Source organism: Trachypithecus francoisi, unplaced genomic scaffold (genome assembly GCF_009764315.1).
Source record: "Trachypithecus francoisi isolate TF-2019V2 unplaced genomic scaffold, Tfra_2.0 Lachesis_group11, whole genome shotgun sequence".
Classification (NCBI taxonomy): domain Eukaryota; kingdom Metazoa; phylum Chordata; class Mammalia; order Primates; family Cercopithecidae; genus Trachypithecus; species Trachypithecus francoisi.
Window position 1 is genome coordinate 115,496,500 of NW_022681456.1, and position 18,537 is coordinate 115,515,036.

The following is an 18,537-nucleotide window of genomic DNA, read 5'->3' on the forward strand; positions in this document are numbered from 1 at the left end:
TCACCTCAGAGATTTCACTGGCCCCTGAAAGCATCACTGTATACTGGGATAATAGAATCAGTAACAAAACAGTTTGGAATAATCGATAAACAACTGAATTGTATTTAATAAAAATTGTTAAGAAAGTCAGGGAAATGAAAATTTTTTTTTTTTTTTTGAGGCGGAGTCTCGCTCTCTTGCTCAGTCTATTTCAGAAATAAATCTATTAGACCACACACAGTGGTTTATGAGTGCAGTGGTAATAATCATGGCTCACTGAAACCTCTGCCTCCCAGGCTCAAGGAATCCTCCCACCTCAGCCCCAACCCTGAGTAGCTGGGACTACAGGCACATACCACCACTCCAGGCTAATTTTTGCAATTTTTTTTTTTCAGAGATGGGGTTTTGCCATATTGCCCAGTCTGGTCTTGAACTCCTGGGCTCAAGTGATCTGCCTGCCTCAGCCTCCCAGAGTGCTAGGATTACAGGCATAAGCCACTGTGCCTGACCTAATAGATTTATTTCTAAAATAGCCAGATTTCTCTGATTTCATCAAGGTTCAGTGATTTTGAATGTCTACTTACATGTAAATGATGGGTGAAATGCAACATGGTATAGTGATACAATGGAATACGGGTTCTGGAGCAGGTGGCCCTGGGTCCAGGTGGTCCTGGTGCTCAGGAGGTTTGGTTGTCTTTGCCATAAGGAATGTAACTTAAATCAGCAAGGACATGACGTTCCCAAAGGAAAGTACACCAAGATTGCAGAAAAGTCACACTGGGACAGAATCTGAGAACCACAGTTCAGTGTCCATGGTTCTCAGAATCTGAGATGGATGACTTCAGGGATGACAGAGGAGGTAGAGGAGCTTGCAAATGAGACGCAGGGGTAATCAGAAACAGAAAAGAAGACCTCAGGAATGTAGTCACCCAAGCCACGACAAGAAAGTATTACCAGAAGGAAGGAACAGTCTGCTGTGTCGTATGTTGCATGGCAATGCTAAATAAACAACTAGGGAGTATGACCTGGACATAATGAGATGAGAGGTCATTAGTATATTAGTTTGAACTTCTCAGGACAAACAAACTCTTTTCAAAAAAAAATTTTTTTTTTAGATGGAATCTCACTCTGTCCCTCAGGCTGCAGTGCAGTGGCACAATCTTGGCTCACTGCAACCTCTGCCTCCCAGGTTCAAGCAATTCGCTCACCTCAGCCTCCAGAGTAGCTGGGATTACAGGTATGTGCCACCATGCCCAACGAATTTTTGTATTTTTAGTAGAAACAAGGTTTGGCCATGTTGGTTAGGCTGGTTTCGAACTCCTGACCTCAAGAGAGGAAGCCGCCCCACCCCCAAGCATCGCTGCGGAACCAGAACTTAGGGCAGGGCAGAGCAAAAGGTGATGAGGCCTCCCAAAGTGCCCGTTTCAGCCTCCCAAAGTGCTGGGATTACAGGTGTGAGCCACCGCACCAGGTCTTCTTTTCAGAATTTTAGTAGTGAAGGGAAGAGAAGAAAGGAGGACGTTGCTGGGGATGAAGGTAAGGGAAAGCCGGCATGTGGGTTCTTTCGTAAATGGCTAAGAAAAGCTTGAGTATGTCTAAATGCTTAATGGCAATGAGCTGGCAGAGAGAGGCTGATGACACAGGAGAAAGAATGCCCAATGGATAGAGTAGGGCTTCTGAAAATGCAGGGGGAGATGAGAGCCACAGCACAGTGGAGGGACTGAATTTAGGAGGAAGGAGCAAAGGAAGAAGCAAAGAAAAGCAGCCTGATACAAGGACCTGGAGGGAGCTCCTGTCTGATGATTTTATTTTCTCTGAGAAGTAGCAGGTTCATATGCTAACAGTGTAGGAGCTTCAAGGAGGGTGGAAAAGTAAGAAATTTCAGGAAAGTGGACATTTTAAATGGTCACTAAGGAGAACCCAGAGAGGAATAGGAGACCTCCCTCACCCCCAAATCCAGTCTCCTCTAGTTCATACCCTAAACTGTGGACTCTCATGTCCATGAGAAATGGTTAAGACCACTCTGAAGGGCCAGGTTTAAAAAATGGGGTTCTTAATGAGAACACATGAACCCAGGGAGGGGAACAACACACAGTGAGGCCTGTCGGGGGAGGGTGGAGGCAGGTAGTGCATTAGGGAAAATAGCTAATGCATGCGGCACTGAATACCTACCTAGGTGATGGGTTGACAGGTGGAGCAAACCACTATGGCACACGTTTACCTATGCGACAAACCTGCACATGTGGCTCATGTCCCCCAGAACTTAAAAAATGAAATAAAATGAGGTTCTTTCTATTGTGCTTTACCAAGTATCCCACAAACCTCACTGCACAAGGGAGAGGGCCCTAGATTTAAAAATGCAATTGCTTGACAGACATTTCCATCCACAAATTCCAAGAAATTAGTTTACGCTGATATTTTAATAAACAGCTAATATTAAAACATGACACAGAAAAATACAATATGCAATCAAATTGAGAATCAAAATAAGACAAAATATTGCAGTGAAAAGTCCTAAGTCATTTCAGGTTTCTATTTAGAATTAAATTTCTAGTATTAATGTTCCTTTTCAGTTTGTTTGGGTCAAGAGGTTAACACCAGAAAAAGAGTTAATATAAAAGTATGGTCCAGGACAAAGATGTGTCATTATATTTTGTATAAATGCCTGTTATTGGGAAATTATCAGTTCTTAAAAACAACCATTCCTAGTTCATTAAGAGGCAATCAATTACATCAAAACCCATCTCCTATTGTATTTTATTTTCCAATCAGTAGCATAATATAAACCATATTTCTATATCCACAACTGCTTAATAAAAGGTGTAAGTTATAAACTCTATTTCTATACCTACACAATTGCTTAAGATATAAAGGACATATAGGTTTATATACAACTAAATCACATAAACTTTATTGCCAGATTTGTTTTAAATACTGTGCTTACTCACTTTTTCATTTTACTGTAGCCTTAAATCTTAGTGAAATCCGTGACTAAAAGCAGATAAGCAAAATTAATATATAGGAACAGAGACATCTATTTAAAATATGCCTTATAAGAATGACTGTAATTGGCTCAAACACACACAGGAACAATCATAAAAAAAGAACACAAAATACAAAAAGATATTTGTGAACTGTCAAGAATTTAAACCCGGCAAGAATTATAAATGTTGATGAGTATTAATGGGGAACTTGGGGAGCGGAGGGGTGAAGGTAATGGAAATGGGAATGTACAGGAAAGTAGCTAATATTCCAAGCTAAAAACTCTTATTTTCCAGCTTACTTGAAGCCAAGAATGGCCACGTCACTCAGCTCAGGCCAACGGGCAAAGGTGTAATAAGCAAAGGTGTTGTGTGAGACTTGATGTGAAAAGCCTTTCTTTCCTGTGATCCAAGAAATGAGTGTAAGGGGCTGGAGCTTCAGAAGCCACCTCAGACAATGAAGCGCTCTTGACATTAAGAGCAGAAGCCACGTGCTTTGGAACTGGAATATAAACGTAGATCAGGTCTCCAAGAACTTTGTGGAGCTGCCACACACCCCTAAATACCTACCCCTGGACTTTATATAAGAGAATAAATACTGAGGGTTTAAACCACTGACTGAATGTTTGCTACTTTATAACCAAAAGCAATTCATAATTGACAATCAATGGAATTAGGCTTCACAAATAGACAGACAAAGGCTTTACAGATATAGATGAATAGAAAGTCACAGGAAAATACCCATGAGATATAGGCAAGTCCAACAAGCAGGTTAAATAAGAGATCCTATCTCTTATTTAAATCCTATCTCTTATTTAAACTTTAAAAGAGTGTGGAGATAGCATGCTATGTAGAGAAGTGTGGAAAGTTACACCCTGCAGTGTTACCAGGGGTTATTTCAAGGGAGTGAGATTACAAGGAATATCCACTTCCTTTATGACTAGTGGGGATTTCTGTTTTTAAACAGTGAGTAGGTATAGTCTCCATAATTAGTATAAAATATGCCTTTTGATATACACACAAATAAAGAGACAATATATTATCCTGGCTTTAACTTGTGATTTCATTAAAAATTTTTGGTTAGGCCGGGCGCAGTGGCTCACGCCTGTAATCCCAGCACTTTGGGAGGCCAAGGAGGGCGGATCACGAGGTCAGGAGATCGAGACTATCCTAGCTAACATGGTGAAACCCCATCTCTATTAAAAATACAATAAATGAGCCAGGCGTGGTGGCGGGCGCCTGTAGTCCCAGCTACTTGGGAGACTGAGGCAGGAGAATGGCGTTAACCCGGGAGTAAGAGCTTGCAGTGAGCCAAGATCGCGCCACTGCACTCCAGCCTGGGCAACAGAGCAAGACTCCATCTCAAAAAAGAAAAAAAATTTGGTTAAACTATTTATTATAATGACTTTTTTGAAAGAGAGAATTTTACTTTTCTAGCTACCAATGACCTCATCTTTAGTATACAAAATTTATTTAAGACAGAGGTAAAATCTACTTGATTCTTTAACATCTACTTAAAAAAACAAAAGCTTGTTGCTGGAAAGGGCAATGTCTTATTGTATTTTGATGTGACAGTGAATCATTAATCTCATGATAGTCATCAGAGCTATGTATAAGGAACCAAGAAGTAAAAATAAACTTAGTCAACTTAATAATCCCACATCTTCAAAGACTGCAAAAATGAACATAAAAAAGGGAAGTTTCCTCCAATATATTCCAATAAACTTTGCATAAAAGACTTGCCTAGAGTGAAGTATGTATTGAGTAACAAAACAGTATAGAATAGTAGTAACTTTTCCCTTCTAAAGAAAAAGCATGTTGGTAAAATTGTTTTAAAAGTTATGAATCTATTGCATGGAAGCAACTATTCACCTAAGCACTCAAAAGGATCTGAAAAGTTCATGCAGGTAGGCAACTGCCTAGATTCATGAGGGGCACAAGGATGAGTAATCTTAGCCATGCTAAGATTAAATTTAGTCTCCTAAATTCACCCTTTGATCTACTAACTTGTCACCTAGAACAGTGACCTCTAAAACATACTACATCTTATCTCATCATCTGATTCACCAGGGAAGAATGGTGACACTCTCTTAGGTAAGAGCATGTACCTACCTTCCCACTGGCCTGTCAGCACCAGGCTTCTGTTAATCACCACGTCGATTTCTGTAGCTCCATCTTCCACAGCCAATCTGATCTCTTCTAATCGTGTCTTCAAATGAGTCTGTCCAGCTGGAAATCCAGTGGCCACTAATAGAGATAAGAAAGGAAAGGAAGAAAGAGGGAAGGAGGGAAGAAGGAAAGTAAGGAAGTGGGGGAGGGGAAAACAAATTTCAATTGGTCAGTAATTCATCAAAGAAATCCAAACCCCAAAACATCAGCATTTAAAGACCAATGCATTAATGACACTTAAGAACATCACTTATGTTATGCATAAGTGTGAAGAAATAGAATGTTCTCTCGTATTAGTGTTAGGACAAATATTATCATTTTCTGGAAGATCTGAAATTAAGATGCTGCAGAGATGCTCATGAAGGTGGATTAAGTAACCAGCAACAACGTTATCTTCACAGTGATAGCCATAAAATAGTAGTTGTAGCCCTGTCTTAATGAACACTAGTTACCCAGCACACTAGTTCTGGATCCAAATCTTGATCAAGTTAGCTATTTTGATTTTTACTCTTTTACCCTTGATTTATCTTGATTAACTTTCTCATGAACCTCTTTAGCTGTGGTAAACAAATTGTCATATGTGTTCCTCCCATCGCCTATGTTAAAAACAACCAGCCTGGCAGATGAGCATAAAGAAAAGAGAATGCAGGAGGAAAACATACCTAATTAGTCCACAAAATTGGGGAAGGGGCAGGGTTGGGAAGAGCAGAGCCAAGTGTAAATAAGAGGAAAATGAAAACACAAAAGACAACTACACTCTTGAAAAATAGTAACATCTTTTACACGCACATCATTAACTCTCCATCCCTGTTTCTAAATACAACCTGTCATGTTTCCTTGACATTAAATTCCTTGGGGCTGGGCATGGTGGCTCTTGCCTGTAATCCCAACATTTTAGGATGTTAAGGCGAACGGATCACCCGAGGTGAGGAGGTTGAGACTAGCCTGCCCAACATGGTGGCATGTTTACTACTAAAAGTATAAAAATTAGCCTGGTGTGGTGGTGCATGCCTGTAGCCCCACCTACTCGGGAGGCTGAGGCAGGTGAACTGCTTGAACTCAGGAGGCAGAGTTTGCAGTGAGCCGAGATCATGCCACTGCACTCCAGCCTGGGTGACACAGCGAGCTTCTGTCTCAAAAAATAAAAATTAAAAACAATTCCTTAGGTCTGCTACCTTAGAGGAAAGCATGTTTCTCCGTTGTTTAAAGCAAAAATTGAACTGACTGAGGTTGATGAAAAATTAAGGTCTACACAGGTGTAGCTGCCAAATACTTCGGGAATCCTCATAAACCAATTCTATATAAATACTGTGCACCATGTTTGTTTTAATATATTCCTAATAAGCTATAAACTCCTTTTAAATGTTTACTTATTTTATTTTTTTGTAGAGACCTTTGTTGCCCATGCTGGTCTCAAACTTCCGGCTTTAATCAATCCTCTTGCCTGAGCCTTCCAAAGTGCTGGGATTACAGATGTGAGCCACCATGCCTGGCCTAGACTCCCTTTTTAAAGCATTAGGATATTCCTCAAACATCTCTTAAAACTAGAATCTAATTTTATATCTGTCTATTCATCCATCCATATACACACAGATATATATTTACCAAACTAATGCTTTAAAGACTTTTCTGTCATACCAAGTCCTACTGTGTCGATCTGAAGTCAGTGACTCCTGAATGCACTCTCTCCTTTATCTTCTAGGTTTTGTGTGGCTCTTATCAGCTCCCACGTGGACTGTGACAAGTCTCCCCTAAGTCCATTTCACTCCTTTTCTAATTTATACAGTGCCATCAGGTAACTTACAATGCCATGAAGCTGATCATGTCACGTCTCTAACCTTTCAGTGTCTTCTCTATCATCAGAATTCAGGCCAAATGCCACCACATGGCATGGATCCCCTCTGAAATTCTGCCCTGATCTCCCTCTCCAGCTTCAACTCCTGTATCTCCCCCTTTGCCCTGTCTTCGGAACCCTGCCTTTGAAGTCAACAACTGCAAACCTTCTCCAGTCCCTTGAACATGCTTTGTGCCTTCATACGTGCTAGTGCCTCTGTCTAAAATGCGGTTCCCTACCTTATTAACACTGTGAACTCCTTCTCATCCTTAAAACCCAATGCAATTATATCCACGACGATGCTTTCTCTTACTTTGGTGTTACCAACCTCTGAAGAATATATCATTCCCTGCTCAGAATTGCAACTGCATTTTGCGCATATCCTTTTTTTTTTTTTTTTTTTTGTCTGAGATGGAGTCTTGGTCTGTCACCCAAACTGGAGTGCAGCGGCATGATCTCGGCTCACTGTAACCTCTGCCTCCCAGGTTCAAGCGATTCTCCAGCCTCAGCCTCCCAGGAGCTGGGATTATAGGCACTGCCACCAAGCCTGGCTAATTTTTGTATTCTTAGTAGACATGGGGTTTTGCCATGTTAGCCAGGCTGGTCTTGTACTCCTGACCTCAAGTGATCTACCTGCTTCAGCCTCCCAAAGTGCTGGGATTATAGTTGTGAGCCATCGTCCCCAGTCCGCATATCCTTATTATGTTTTACATATATATATATATATATAAATAAGAACACACATACGTGTGTTAGTATGTGTATGTGTGTGCGTGTATATATATATATATAAATACTATATATCGTGCCTTATGATTTTTTTCTTTACCTGACTATTCCTCCTAAACCAACTGAGTTTCCTTAAGGATAGGAATACAGTTCTATATTGTTGGGAATAAATATGTCTTCCACTTACTAAGCAATTAATATATACTAAAATTATGAATAAATACAACTAATTAAATACATAAACTAATTTAAATCATAGTACAAAACTATATATAATACCCCACTGTATGAAGAACTGGACACACGTTTAAAAAATAACAACAAAAGCCACAACCCATTTTACCTGATGCCACAGGGATATTACAGCCTACAGCCTTGAGTGCTTTCACAGCATCACACACCCGGGCGGGATAAACACAAACGGCAGCTGTGGTAATGCCTATCAAGAAAAAATAGGAATAGCCAACTTTAAATGAAGTTCAATTCACACAACATGCTTTTAATTATCATTTATATCGCAATACTGGCAAAAATCAAACGAGAGAAAAAATAATTCCCCCGCAATGCTGCAATAAATTAAAAGATTTTTATTTTCCACATTCCCTTCTAGTTCTTGACAACATGGATTATTTTCTTATCGTTAAAAGTCATAAAAACAAGTTTGATATACTCTTCTTTGAGATTAACATAGTACTGTGTTTTAGAAATGTCTAAATAGTAAACTTGGTGATCGCTACTAAATGAAAATACTTCAGGTAGATAACAAAATCCGTATTTACAGAGCATTCTCACAGGACAACCTGAAGAAAGGACAGTTTGAAGAAGGACAGATGAAGAAAAATATTAACTAAAATTTAGAGGGCGGTACCACAAAAATGACATTTAACTGATCCTATTCCCTATTTTGAAAGAAATAATAAAATCTGAAATGGAAGCCCTGATTTTAAGAAATAAGTTCATAAATTTTAAAAAACTTAGAAATCAAATAGTCACTATAAAACAAAGAAATATCGTAAGACCTTAAACCAAGTTGTTACCTTTGAGTGCAATAAATAAGGTGGTATTTTTATGGCCAACTCGAAATAAACATAATGAATACTTTTCAAAAGCCATAGAGCTGTTTAGGTTTGTATGTTACCTATAAACCTAAACATGTTTATTTGGGATAAAAGACCTGCACTGGGCCAATTCAGCGTCCCTAGTTGCACTCACAGCAGATAGGCACTCGGGGGCCATGAAGCATACTCCATGGGAAGGAGACCTGGCTCCAAAACCAGCCCAGCAAGTAACAAGACATGTAGTCTTGGGAATGCCGCTTAGCCTTCCAGGTGTTGGGTTCCTTATTTAGAAAACAAGGGAATCAATTCTTACAGGTGTCCAACATCTCCAAAATGCTGAGGTTCTAAACTTACGGTAACTTTAGGAAAGTCCTTCTTTTCATGTATACTAAGGCAGTGAACATGACTTTTTTTGAAATATCTAACCTAATATACAAGCAGGCTATATTTCTTATTTGCACTTTATTTTCAAAAGTATTTCATATACTCACAGAAAATACTTTATGTATGAGATGTGATTATTAAGTAATGAGACTGGCTTTTTCATGTGTGGCTAGGGAATCAGAATTAGTATTTTAGTGTCACTAAACAGAAATTTTCCAAAACTGAAGAACTGAAAAGAAATAAAGTCACTCTCTACCAAGTACTTTAATCCACTGATGGAAAGAACTGACCTAAAAAAAAAAAGACTCAGATTCTCTTCCTGCTGTTTTTCAGAGAAGAATCTGTCCATGTATACACAGCAAGAGTTTCTATCATGGATTCTATCACCGCTATCATTAGCAGTTGTATCTTAAGTCCTCTTAGATCTAGTACTCAGTATTGTAAGCAGTAAACACCACACAGAGCACACCAACAACATTACCTTTATCATACATATTTAAAGCTTTTAAGAGATCTTCCCGGATTGGGTATTTGGCTTTATAACAGAGCCGTTGAATGTTGGAAGATGTATCATCGCCTGAAAGTGTAGTAAGATCTATAAAGGTAACAGCTTTCAGGAGCCAAGCAGCCTGGTTTAAAGAAAAGTGAAAACAAAGTAAATTTAATAAATAAATAAACAAACAAACAAACCTCCAACCCAGTTGGTCAGTAGAGAAGCATTAGACAAGTATGGGTGTTAATATCTTATGTCCACACTGTTCTATGGAATATTCTGATATATGATATAAACACAGCTCAAGAGCCACTAACAAGATGAACACTGCCCAAAATAAAATGGAGGAAGAGTGGCCTTAAACATTTTTTTCTCCCACAGATATCCCAAATTGAAACCCCTATTAGCCCATGTCTCCCCACTTCTGACTACTCCATCTCAGCCAAACGGAGAGCCCATCAGAGCCACCCTGACATAGAAGAACTCCGAAAGAAGGTTTCTATCTTACATTTTACCCCCTACTCTGGGATCTGGGATGAGATTATTATTTTTTAAAGTTTCCAAGTTTTTTATGTTTTTTTTTTTCAATTTAATCCAATTCCATTTTTAAAACAATATTCATATTTCACAACTCAGTCTGATGAATTTTCTTTTATCTTTTCAATCAGAGTATTTCTAAGGATGAGCAAAATGTGAACTATCACTCTCAAGGATTCAATCACAGTATTCTGCCTCACGTGTGAAATGAACTCTGAATTCCTTTTAATCTTACACAGCACGTCTTTGGTTGGGATACACTGAAGAAAATGCTGACCACAAGTACTCTACGAAACATCATTTTTGGAATTTTGAAAAACGATTTATGGAAAGAAATAGTAAGGTAAACACGATGGTCAAGAAAGGTCAACTCTTAAACCTAAGGGCCTCAAGAGTGGACGCATCAAGTTTAGATGTTAGGGCTTTAAAATTAAAATAGAAGACAACCAAAGAAGGCATGTCTAAAAAACTGAATAAATGTGTTGAGAAAATATGCCATTTAATTCACTCATGAATAAAGATGCCTCAAATTCATTTGCGGTTTTGCCACTCAAGAGTGATAAGATTTTTAACTTGTTTGGATAAATGTGTTATCTTTCTCCAACCCATCATCATCATATATGAATTATTAAAATAAGTCATGGACAGCTGCAATCTTTTAAGTTTAGATGCATCTTGAGCGAAATTCAATATTGTGGCCTTGAGGGAAGAGACCATGCATTGTAAAATACAGGCACAGAATGCTCAAGAAGAACCCTTACCTGCCACTCCTTTTTCACCGTTCTGCGAGCCTGGATTTGTCCCGCACGCCTCAGAACTGCCGGGTGATTCACTTGTATTTTGGAGATCCAGCTAAGGTCTAAAACAGACAGAAAAAACACTTTTTGAAACCTAAAGTTTCATTAAATATAGTCACCTATTTTTACATGGTCCTTGAAAGGATACATTTATCACTTGACATCAACCTTTTTTTAAAGCTTATGTTTCTTTTTTGTACCACAATAAACAAACAGCCTTGCTGATGGAAGTCCAGTCAACAAAAGGCATACTTCATGCAAAATCACTGGATTACTTTCAAAGGCAAAACCCACAATTGCTTCTGTACCAACCTATACATTTGGAACTGGAAGAACCTGTATTGATTCATCACACAGACATGCTTAACAATCGAGGAAATGTGTGTTACCCATGCCATGCGCCTCACCTCTGACAGCAAAGACTTATTTATAACATTTCAATCCATCTGCTCCTGCTCCTCAAAGATATTGTATGTTTTTTTTGCTTGTTTGCTGCAAATGATTAATAAATACTTAAGTGAACTAATGGTGGGAATTACAGAAACTGTGCTCACTACCCGCTTACTGGCAAGATTAATACCTATCGCACGCTGACAGGATACAGCCCATTCTTTCTTCAAAGAAAAAATTTTCCAAATGTATTAGAAATAACAACATTGACTGATATAACAGAAATTAGAAAAAAAGAAGAAACAAATTATTTAAAGTTTCAGGAGAGATCTCTGTTGCTTTTGTTCTGAAATGCTCTCTCCTACCTTGATCTACTCTCTCTTCTCTTCCAGTTAACTGTAATTTCTACTTTCAGACCTAGTCTAAATATTAGCTGTTGTGAAAACACTGTCAGCTCCCCAGACGGAGCTAACATTAGATAGATCTCTACTACAGAACTTGTAATCAGTTCATCAGGGATTCCTGGTGAAACCATTTGTTGTACTTAGTACACTGCCAGCCATGATCTTAGCCATCTTTGGGTGTCTAACATCAAACAGTGTTTGGTACATGTATTTCAACGTTATCCACCAATATCCTATGACATAGGCGGCCTCACAGTAAATTGGACATGAACATTATTTACCTTCTATAACTAACCTCACTTCTATATCTCTCTAGCAATTCCATGTTTTTAAAAGAGCCTTAAAAGAGTACTGTAGAAAAAGTTATCCATTACAAAAAATGCACTAATTACAGAACTCTTTATAATGCAATGAAGAAAACTGCTGATCACATACTATATCATGTAACAATACAAATTTAAGTATTTGCATCTAAACGCATGTTTACAGATGATGTTCTTTCTCTCATTTTCATTTCATTCTTCTTAAAAGTATTAGTATTAAAGGTATAGAAATTGCAAGTTGGACTCTAAGTGATTAATAATGATATTCTTATTTAAATTTCACTGAAGAAGGAGAAGAGTTTGGGTGCTTCTTTTTCTCTCTAATTATTTTGTTAGCTGAAATCATTTAACAAACCAGATTTTTAACATTTCAATCCATCTGCTCCTGCTCCTCAAAGATATTGTATGTTTTTTTTTTGCTTGTTTGCTGAGCCAACTTCACAGAGAAAATGGGAGTCTGGGGTCAGGCCGATGAAATCTGCCTCTGCTTTCCCACACAAGAGCTGCTTTTGTTCTAGCAGCGCCCGAGAAAATCAGACCAGACACACTAGACTTCGTCCCAATTTATCTAAGACCTGTAAGAAACACCCCCTACTCAACCACAGGAGAGGCTTTTTTTGGGGGGGACACAGTTTCTCTCTGTTGCCCAGGCTGGGATGCAGTGGTGCGATCTTGACTCACTGCAACCTCCACCTCCCGGGTTCAAACGATCTCATGCCTCAGCCTCCCAAGGAGCCAGGGCTACAGGCGTGCACCACCATGCCAGGTTAATTTTTGTATTTTTAGTAGAGACGCGGTTTCACCCTGTTGGCCAGGCTGATCTCGATCTCCTGACCTCAAGTGATCTACCTGCCTCGCCCTCCCAAAATGCTGGGATTATGCATGAGTCACCGCACCCAGCCCTAGGAGGCTCTTTTTTTCTTTTTTCTCAGACGATTGATAATGGTGATTGGGTTCATGGTAAAGACTGTTTCAGGCAGATACAGGAAAATAAGTGAAGCAAAGAGTATGTGAACTCCAAGGCTCACTGCCAACTAATTCTTGACCATGATCAAAAAGAGACAGGCCTATTACTCAGTTGGGCAAGGCTTTGAGAGGCTGTCCTTTATCGATCACGGGACATCCCTGAAGTCCTTCCCTTCTTTACTCCCAACTCACCACTACTGTCGCCACTGGAAACAGTGGCACCACTGTTGAAGAGGGGTCTCAGGCAAACACAAGCCTCTTCCTTCACCATCCGGCTCCTTCCTCCTTCTCAAGCCCCAGCTCCTTCCTCACCAGTCCTCTGCCTCTGTGGTGCAACCTTCCTAATCTACTGGCAGTTCCCTGACACATGATGCCAGGCTGTCTCCGGATCTGTACATGCGGACTGCTCCTTCTACCAAGAATATCCTTCCCGGCCTTGCCGAACAGTGAACTGCTGCTCATCCTTTAAGACTCGGTTCAAATGTCACCTTCTCTGGGAGCCTTCCCTGCACCTCACAGGTTGAGACATCCCTTTGCTTCTTTGTGCTCCCATGCAACTCTGCATTCTACCTTTAGTACACCCCCTTCACTCAGAATGCCACTGATGTGTCCACATGTTTATGTCCCCAAATGCTTTGTTAAAACTCCAAGCGAAGGATTTGACACACAAGTGGCATATGATAAATAAGTCGAGTGGTTCCCAAAGACCAGAAAAGATTTAATTCTGGGCAATGTCTTTCTCCACTGCTTCTGACTACAAAGGGCTTTTGGATCTCCACAAGAAAAGGTGCCACTGAAGTATGAATGGGATGCCTGAGAACTTTCACCTTAAAAATCAATTTTGAGTACACCAAAGGTTAGAACTCACAAGGTCTGCTCTTGCACTTCTCAGAAACCTCTTGCCAGAGGTCCCTGCAAACCATCTACTGGAGAATGTAATAGGATTTCTTCTCTCACAGTATCAGTCTTGACTGCTAAAAATATCATTAGCGGTCATAAAATTATCCAGCCCCATATTTAATATAGCCACAAAATTTGCCTCTGTGACCTCCCATGGCAATGAATTATGTAAGTGACTATCTCGTTTTATTAGCACTTAATTTGCTACTCTTTAATTTCATCAAATAACCCATGTTCTCATATTATGGGGTCTGGGGAAAAGAAAGGACTGATTGGCCTTTGTTATGTCCTTCATAATTTTTAATATTTTATTCAAGTACCCTTTAGCGTCTCCTTCCCAGGAGAAGTGATTCTAATGCACATAATCTCATCAGGACCAAAGAATCTTCTTATGGGGCCAAAAGGGGTTTTAAGTACACATGCCTTTGGGGAGAACAGACATGAAACCATAATTGGAAGGCAATGACACTCTTCTCTTAAAATTCTCCAATGAAGAAAGTCCCACTATTTATCTTAGTATGTCATTTTGGTGGTTTTTAGGCCCTTGTGTTGGTTATAAATTTGTCCTCAAATACTCTTCTCACAATTTACTATTATTATTTTCTGGTTCAAGTCTTAGTGCAACTTTACTTTCTAGCCTTTCCATCATTTTCATTTGTGTTTCTACAGAAGTTCCTGTATTTTTCACAGCATTCCTAAAACATGTAATACCAAATGATAACCCTACGAAAGGAGGTGCATTTTCTATTTTGATTTTAACTTTGTTCCTAATATACAAAAATACAAATTTACCACACTGGCTGGATAAGAAGTCCAGTTCAGAGGAAGGGTAGGTCACAGTAGGCTTATCCAGTTGGCTAAAACAACCCAAATGGATAAGTAGAGATTTCTGATTCACCCGAAAGCATTCTCAGTCTAGAGACATTTCTGGTTGCCACAGATGGGGTAGGGGGATTCTAGAGAAGGTGCCACTTGTATCTAGTGGGTAGAGGCCAGGGATACTGCTCAACATCCTACAAGGCACCCACAACTTAGAATTATGTGGTCCCAAACGTCAACAGTACCAAAGCTGAGAAACCCTGCCCAAAAAACTGTGCAGGATGCAGGAAAAATAGACAGGAAGCACTGCAAGGTTGTGGGGCTGTCAGAAGCAAAAGCAGGTTGGCTAAATGTGACTGAATGTGGCTTGTGTGACCGACTGTACCTTATGTGTAAAGTGCCGTAAGCACCAGGCTGAGTGCAGGCATGGGCTGTCCAATCAGTAACCACACACGTGTGCCTACCTGAGCCCTTGAAATGTGGATAGTCCAAATTGAGATGTGTTTTAAGTGTAAAATACACAGATTTCAAAGATTCAGTACAAAAAGAAGGATGTGAAATATCTACTTACGTGTTAACATTGATTACACAGTGAAATTATAATATTTGGGGTACATTTGGCTAAGTAAAATGCTATTAAAATATTTCACCTGTTCCTTTTTATTTTTTTATAATGTGCACACTTGAAAATGTAAAACGACTCCACGTCTCACGTTATGTTTCTATTGGCTCTAGGCTCTAGTCTAGGCTTTATGATACAGGTGACCAGAAGTCACAGAAGATTTCCAAACAGGGCTGTAACAGAATTAAAGGAGTATTTTTAAAAAGTAATCGGCACACAGAATATGTCCCATGGAAATACTTTTATAAGTTTGCAAATGCAAATATGAAAAGGCATTTATGGTAGCACTCTTGCAAATGGCACCAAGATCCATGTCCAGTTCAATAACATATAGCAAATCCATAATACGGAATACAATTCAGCCATTAAAAAGAACGAAGTACAGGCTGCATGCAGTGGCTCACGCCTGCAATCCCAGCACTTTGGGAGGCCGAGGCAGGCAAATTACAAGGTCAGCAGTTCGAGACCAGCCTGGCCAATATGGTGAAACCCTGTCTCTACTAAAAATACAAAAATTAGCTGGGCATGGTGGCGCAAGCCTGTAGTCTCAGCTAGTTGGAGACTGAGGCAGAAGAATCACTTGAACCCGGGAGGTGGAGCTTGCAGTGAGCCGAGATTGTGCCACTGCACTCCCGCCTGGGTGACAGAGCAAGACTCCACCTCAAAAAAAAAAAAAAAAATGAGGTACATCCGTAAGTACTGTTGTAGAAACTGATTATGATACCATTACTCAGTAAAAATAAGAAATATGCACAGCAGTGTGCTTTTTAAAATAAAACTGTTAATAAAAACAAAAAATACAAAACATGTATCTGTTGGTGTATTTGCAAAAAAAAAAAAAAACCATATGCCAAATTCATAGAAGTGTTTCTCTTCAGAGATAAGATTATATTCCTACTTTCTCATGTTATATATTCCCCTAATACTTAAACATTCTTACAAAGACCAGGCATTATCTTATTGAGCGGGAAATATAACACATAATAATACTTAACTCTTGAATTAAGAGGAACTGCCAGGCAGCAGTGTGAAGGACAGGTAGAATGAAAGGCAGACTACAGTAGGTAAACCAGTAAGCAGCTGTCTGTGATCCAGGCACCAGCATCATACAACACCTACCTGGGGCATTTTCACAGCTCTAAACCCTTCGTGATCAATCTTTGCCAACTGAGCTGTTCCAGAAAGCCAGCCTGACACAGCTACACAATGTCAGGCAGAAATGATGATACCAGAATGCCGTTTCTGTTCCCACAGAAAAGATCACCACAGGCCTCCAGGTAGAAACTGATCATTATATTGCTCCTACATGATACTAACATTACAAGGGCATGAGATGGGCCCACGCTCTATTTAAGAGCCTGCTCTAGCCCACCCATAGCTGTGCTCCTCTCCATGGGCAGGGGTCTGTGGGGCCAAGGACACAGACCGTCCCTGGGCCAACATTCCCCTCTAGTCCATGCTCAAGGTGCATAGGACCCAAAATTTATAGATCAAATGGCTCCAGCCTTGTTTAGAGAGTCTGCAGGGATCTCTACCCAAAGTCAAGACTTAAACAAGATACAAGACAGACAAGGGACAGAAAACCTCCTGGAGAGTTTGATAAATGCAAGTATGTCTATGAATACCGTTCATTCATTCAAGTAATATCAAAGGGCTATCCACAATGGTGCCAGGCACCACTGGAGGCTCTGCAGATTGAGCAGTGCTGAAAAGAACAAAATCCTTACTCTCACAGGCCTTTCCTCATAAGAGATAAACACATAAATATCTATTAACTATATTATACATCTGAGCTACAATGAAAAGTTATATAGGATAAGAAAATGGAGAATGTAGGATGGGCATGGGCCAGGAAAATCTGATGATAAAACATTTGAACAGGGCATCAGGTGAAATAAGCAATGAGACCATCATCTAGGGAAACCGTGTTCTAGGCAGAAATGTCAGAGGCATTTGAACCAGGGCAACTCCATCTGGAATAGGGGCTGGGTAAAATGAGGCTGAAATTTACTGGGCTGCATTCCCAGAAGGTGAAGGCATTCTTAGTCACAGGATGAGACCGGAGGTCAGCACAAGATACAGGTCCTAAAGACCTTGCTGATAAAACAGGCTGCAGTAAAGAAGCCAGCTAAAACCCACCAAAACCAAAATGGCTAAAAGATTGACCTCTGGTCCTCCTCACTGCTATACTCCCGCCAGTGTCATGACAGTTTACAAATTCCATGGCAACAGTAGGACTATTTTTAGACCTATAGGGTCTAAAAGGGGGAGGCATGAATAATCCACTCCTTGTTTAGCATATCATCAGGAAATTAACTATTAAAAATAGGCAACCAGCAGCCCTCAGGGGTTAAATAAAAGAATGGAGTAGCCATTCTTTTATTCCTTTACTTTCTTAATAAACTTGCTTTAACTTTACTCTGAACTCGCCCTAAATTCTTTCTTGCACAAGATCCAAGAACGCTCTCCTGAGGTCTGCATCAGGACCTCTCTCCGGTAACAGAAAGAGGAGAAGGCAAGAGTGAACAGTCGTATCTAAGGCAAAGCAGGGACACAGTGTAATCAGAGGAAAGTAGGCAAGGCCAGGTACGGGAAATGGAAGAGAGGGCGGCAACGGCCAGATCATATAGTAAAACGTTTTCCAAAAGGAGGGTAATAACCCACGGACATGTCATGAAATCAATTTTGTCAGTGGCAATGAGCATTTTTAAAAAAGAAAGAAACAGAAAAATAGAAAATGTCAAGATACGATGTATGTTATACAGGTAGGATCATTCGTGGAAGTTCTGTTTCAATCCCGTGTGTACCGTGTGGTGTGTACCATGTGGCAATATAAAATATACTGCATATGGTGAGCCATGGCCAATAGGGTTCAAAAGGTCCTTAAGGAGACTTTTTCAGCAGGTTTTCCCGTGTAAGACGGTAAGTCTTTTAGAGAATTTTCAGCAAGGGCTGAAATGATCTGATTTACATTTTAAAATAATCCCTCTGGCTGTGGTGGGAAAGCCAAGGAGGAAGCTCAAGCAAGAGCAGGTGGTGGCCTGTAGCAAATCACTAGACGAAGCACAGCAGAGAGGGGTCAAAATCTCATCAATCAACTGACTATAGCTTTTCTATTCTGCATTTAAAATTTGTCTTCAAACAAATAAGAG

The 18,537-nt window shown here is 39.8% G+C and overlaps 1 protein-coding gene across 1 annotated transcript in view; it reads right to left on the reverse strand.

Moving 5' to 3' along the window:
- The window catches only part of DERA (deoxyribose-phosphate aldolase), a 129,119-nt gene that overhangs the window by 80,027 nt on the left and 30,555 nt on the right, over window positions 1-18,537 (reverse strand). The window contains exons 2-5 of the mRNA XM_033222755.1: window positions 10,926-11,023; window positions 9,616-9,763; window positions 8,036-8,131; window positions 5,073-5,207 (exon numbers count right to left, since the gene is read on the reverse strand). Of these exons, the coding sequence (XP_033078646.1) occupies window positions 5,073-5,207; window positions 8,036-8,131; window positions 9,616-9,763; window positions 10,926-11,023 (477 nt within the window). The remainder of the gene's footprint in view (window positions 1-5,072; window positions 5,208-8,035; window positions 8,132-9,615; window positions 9,764-10,925; window positions 11,024-18,537) is intronic.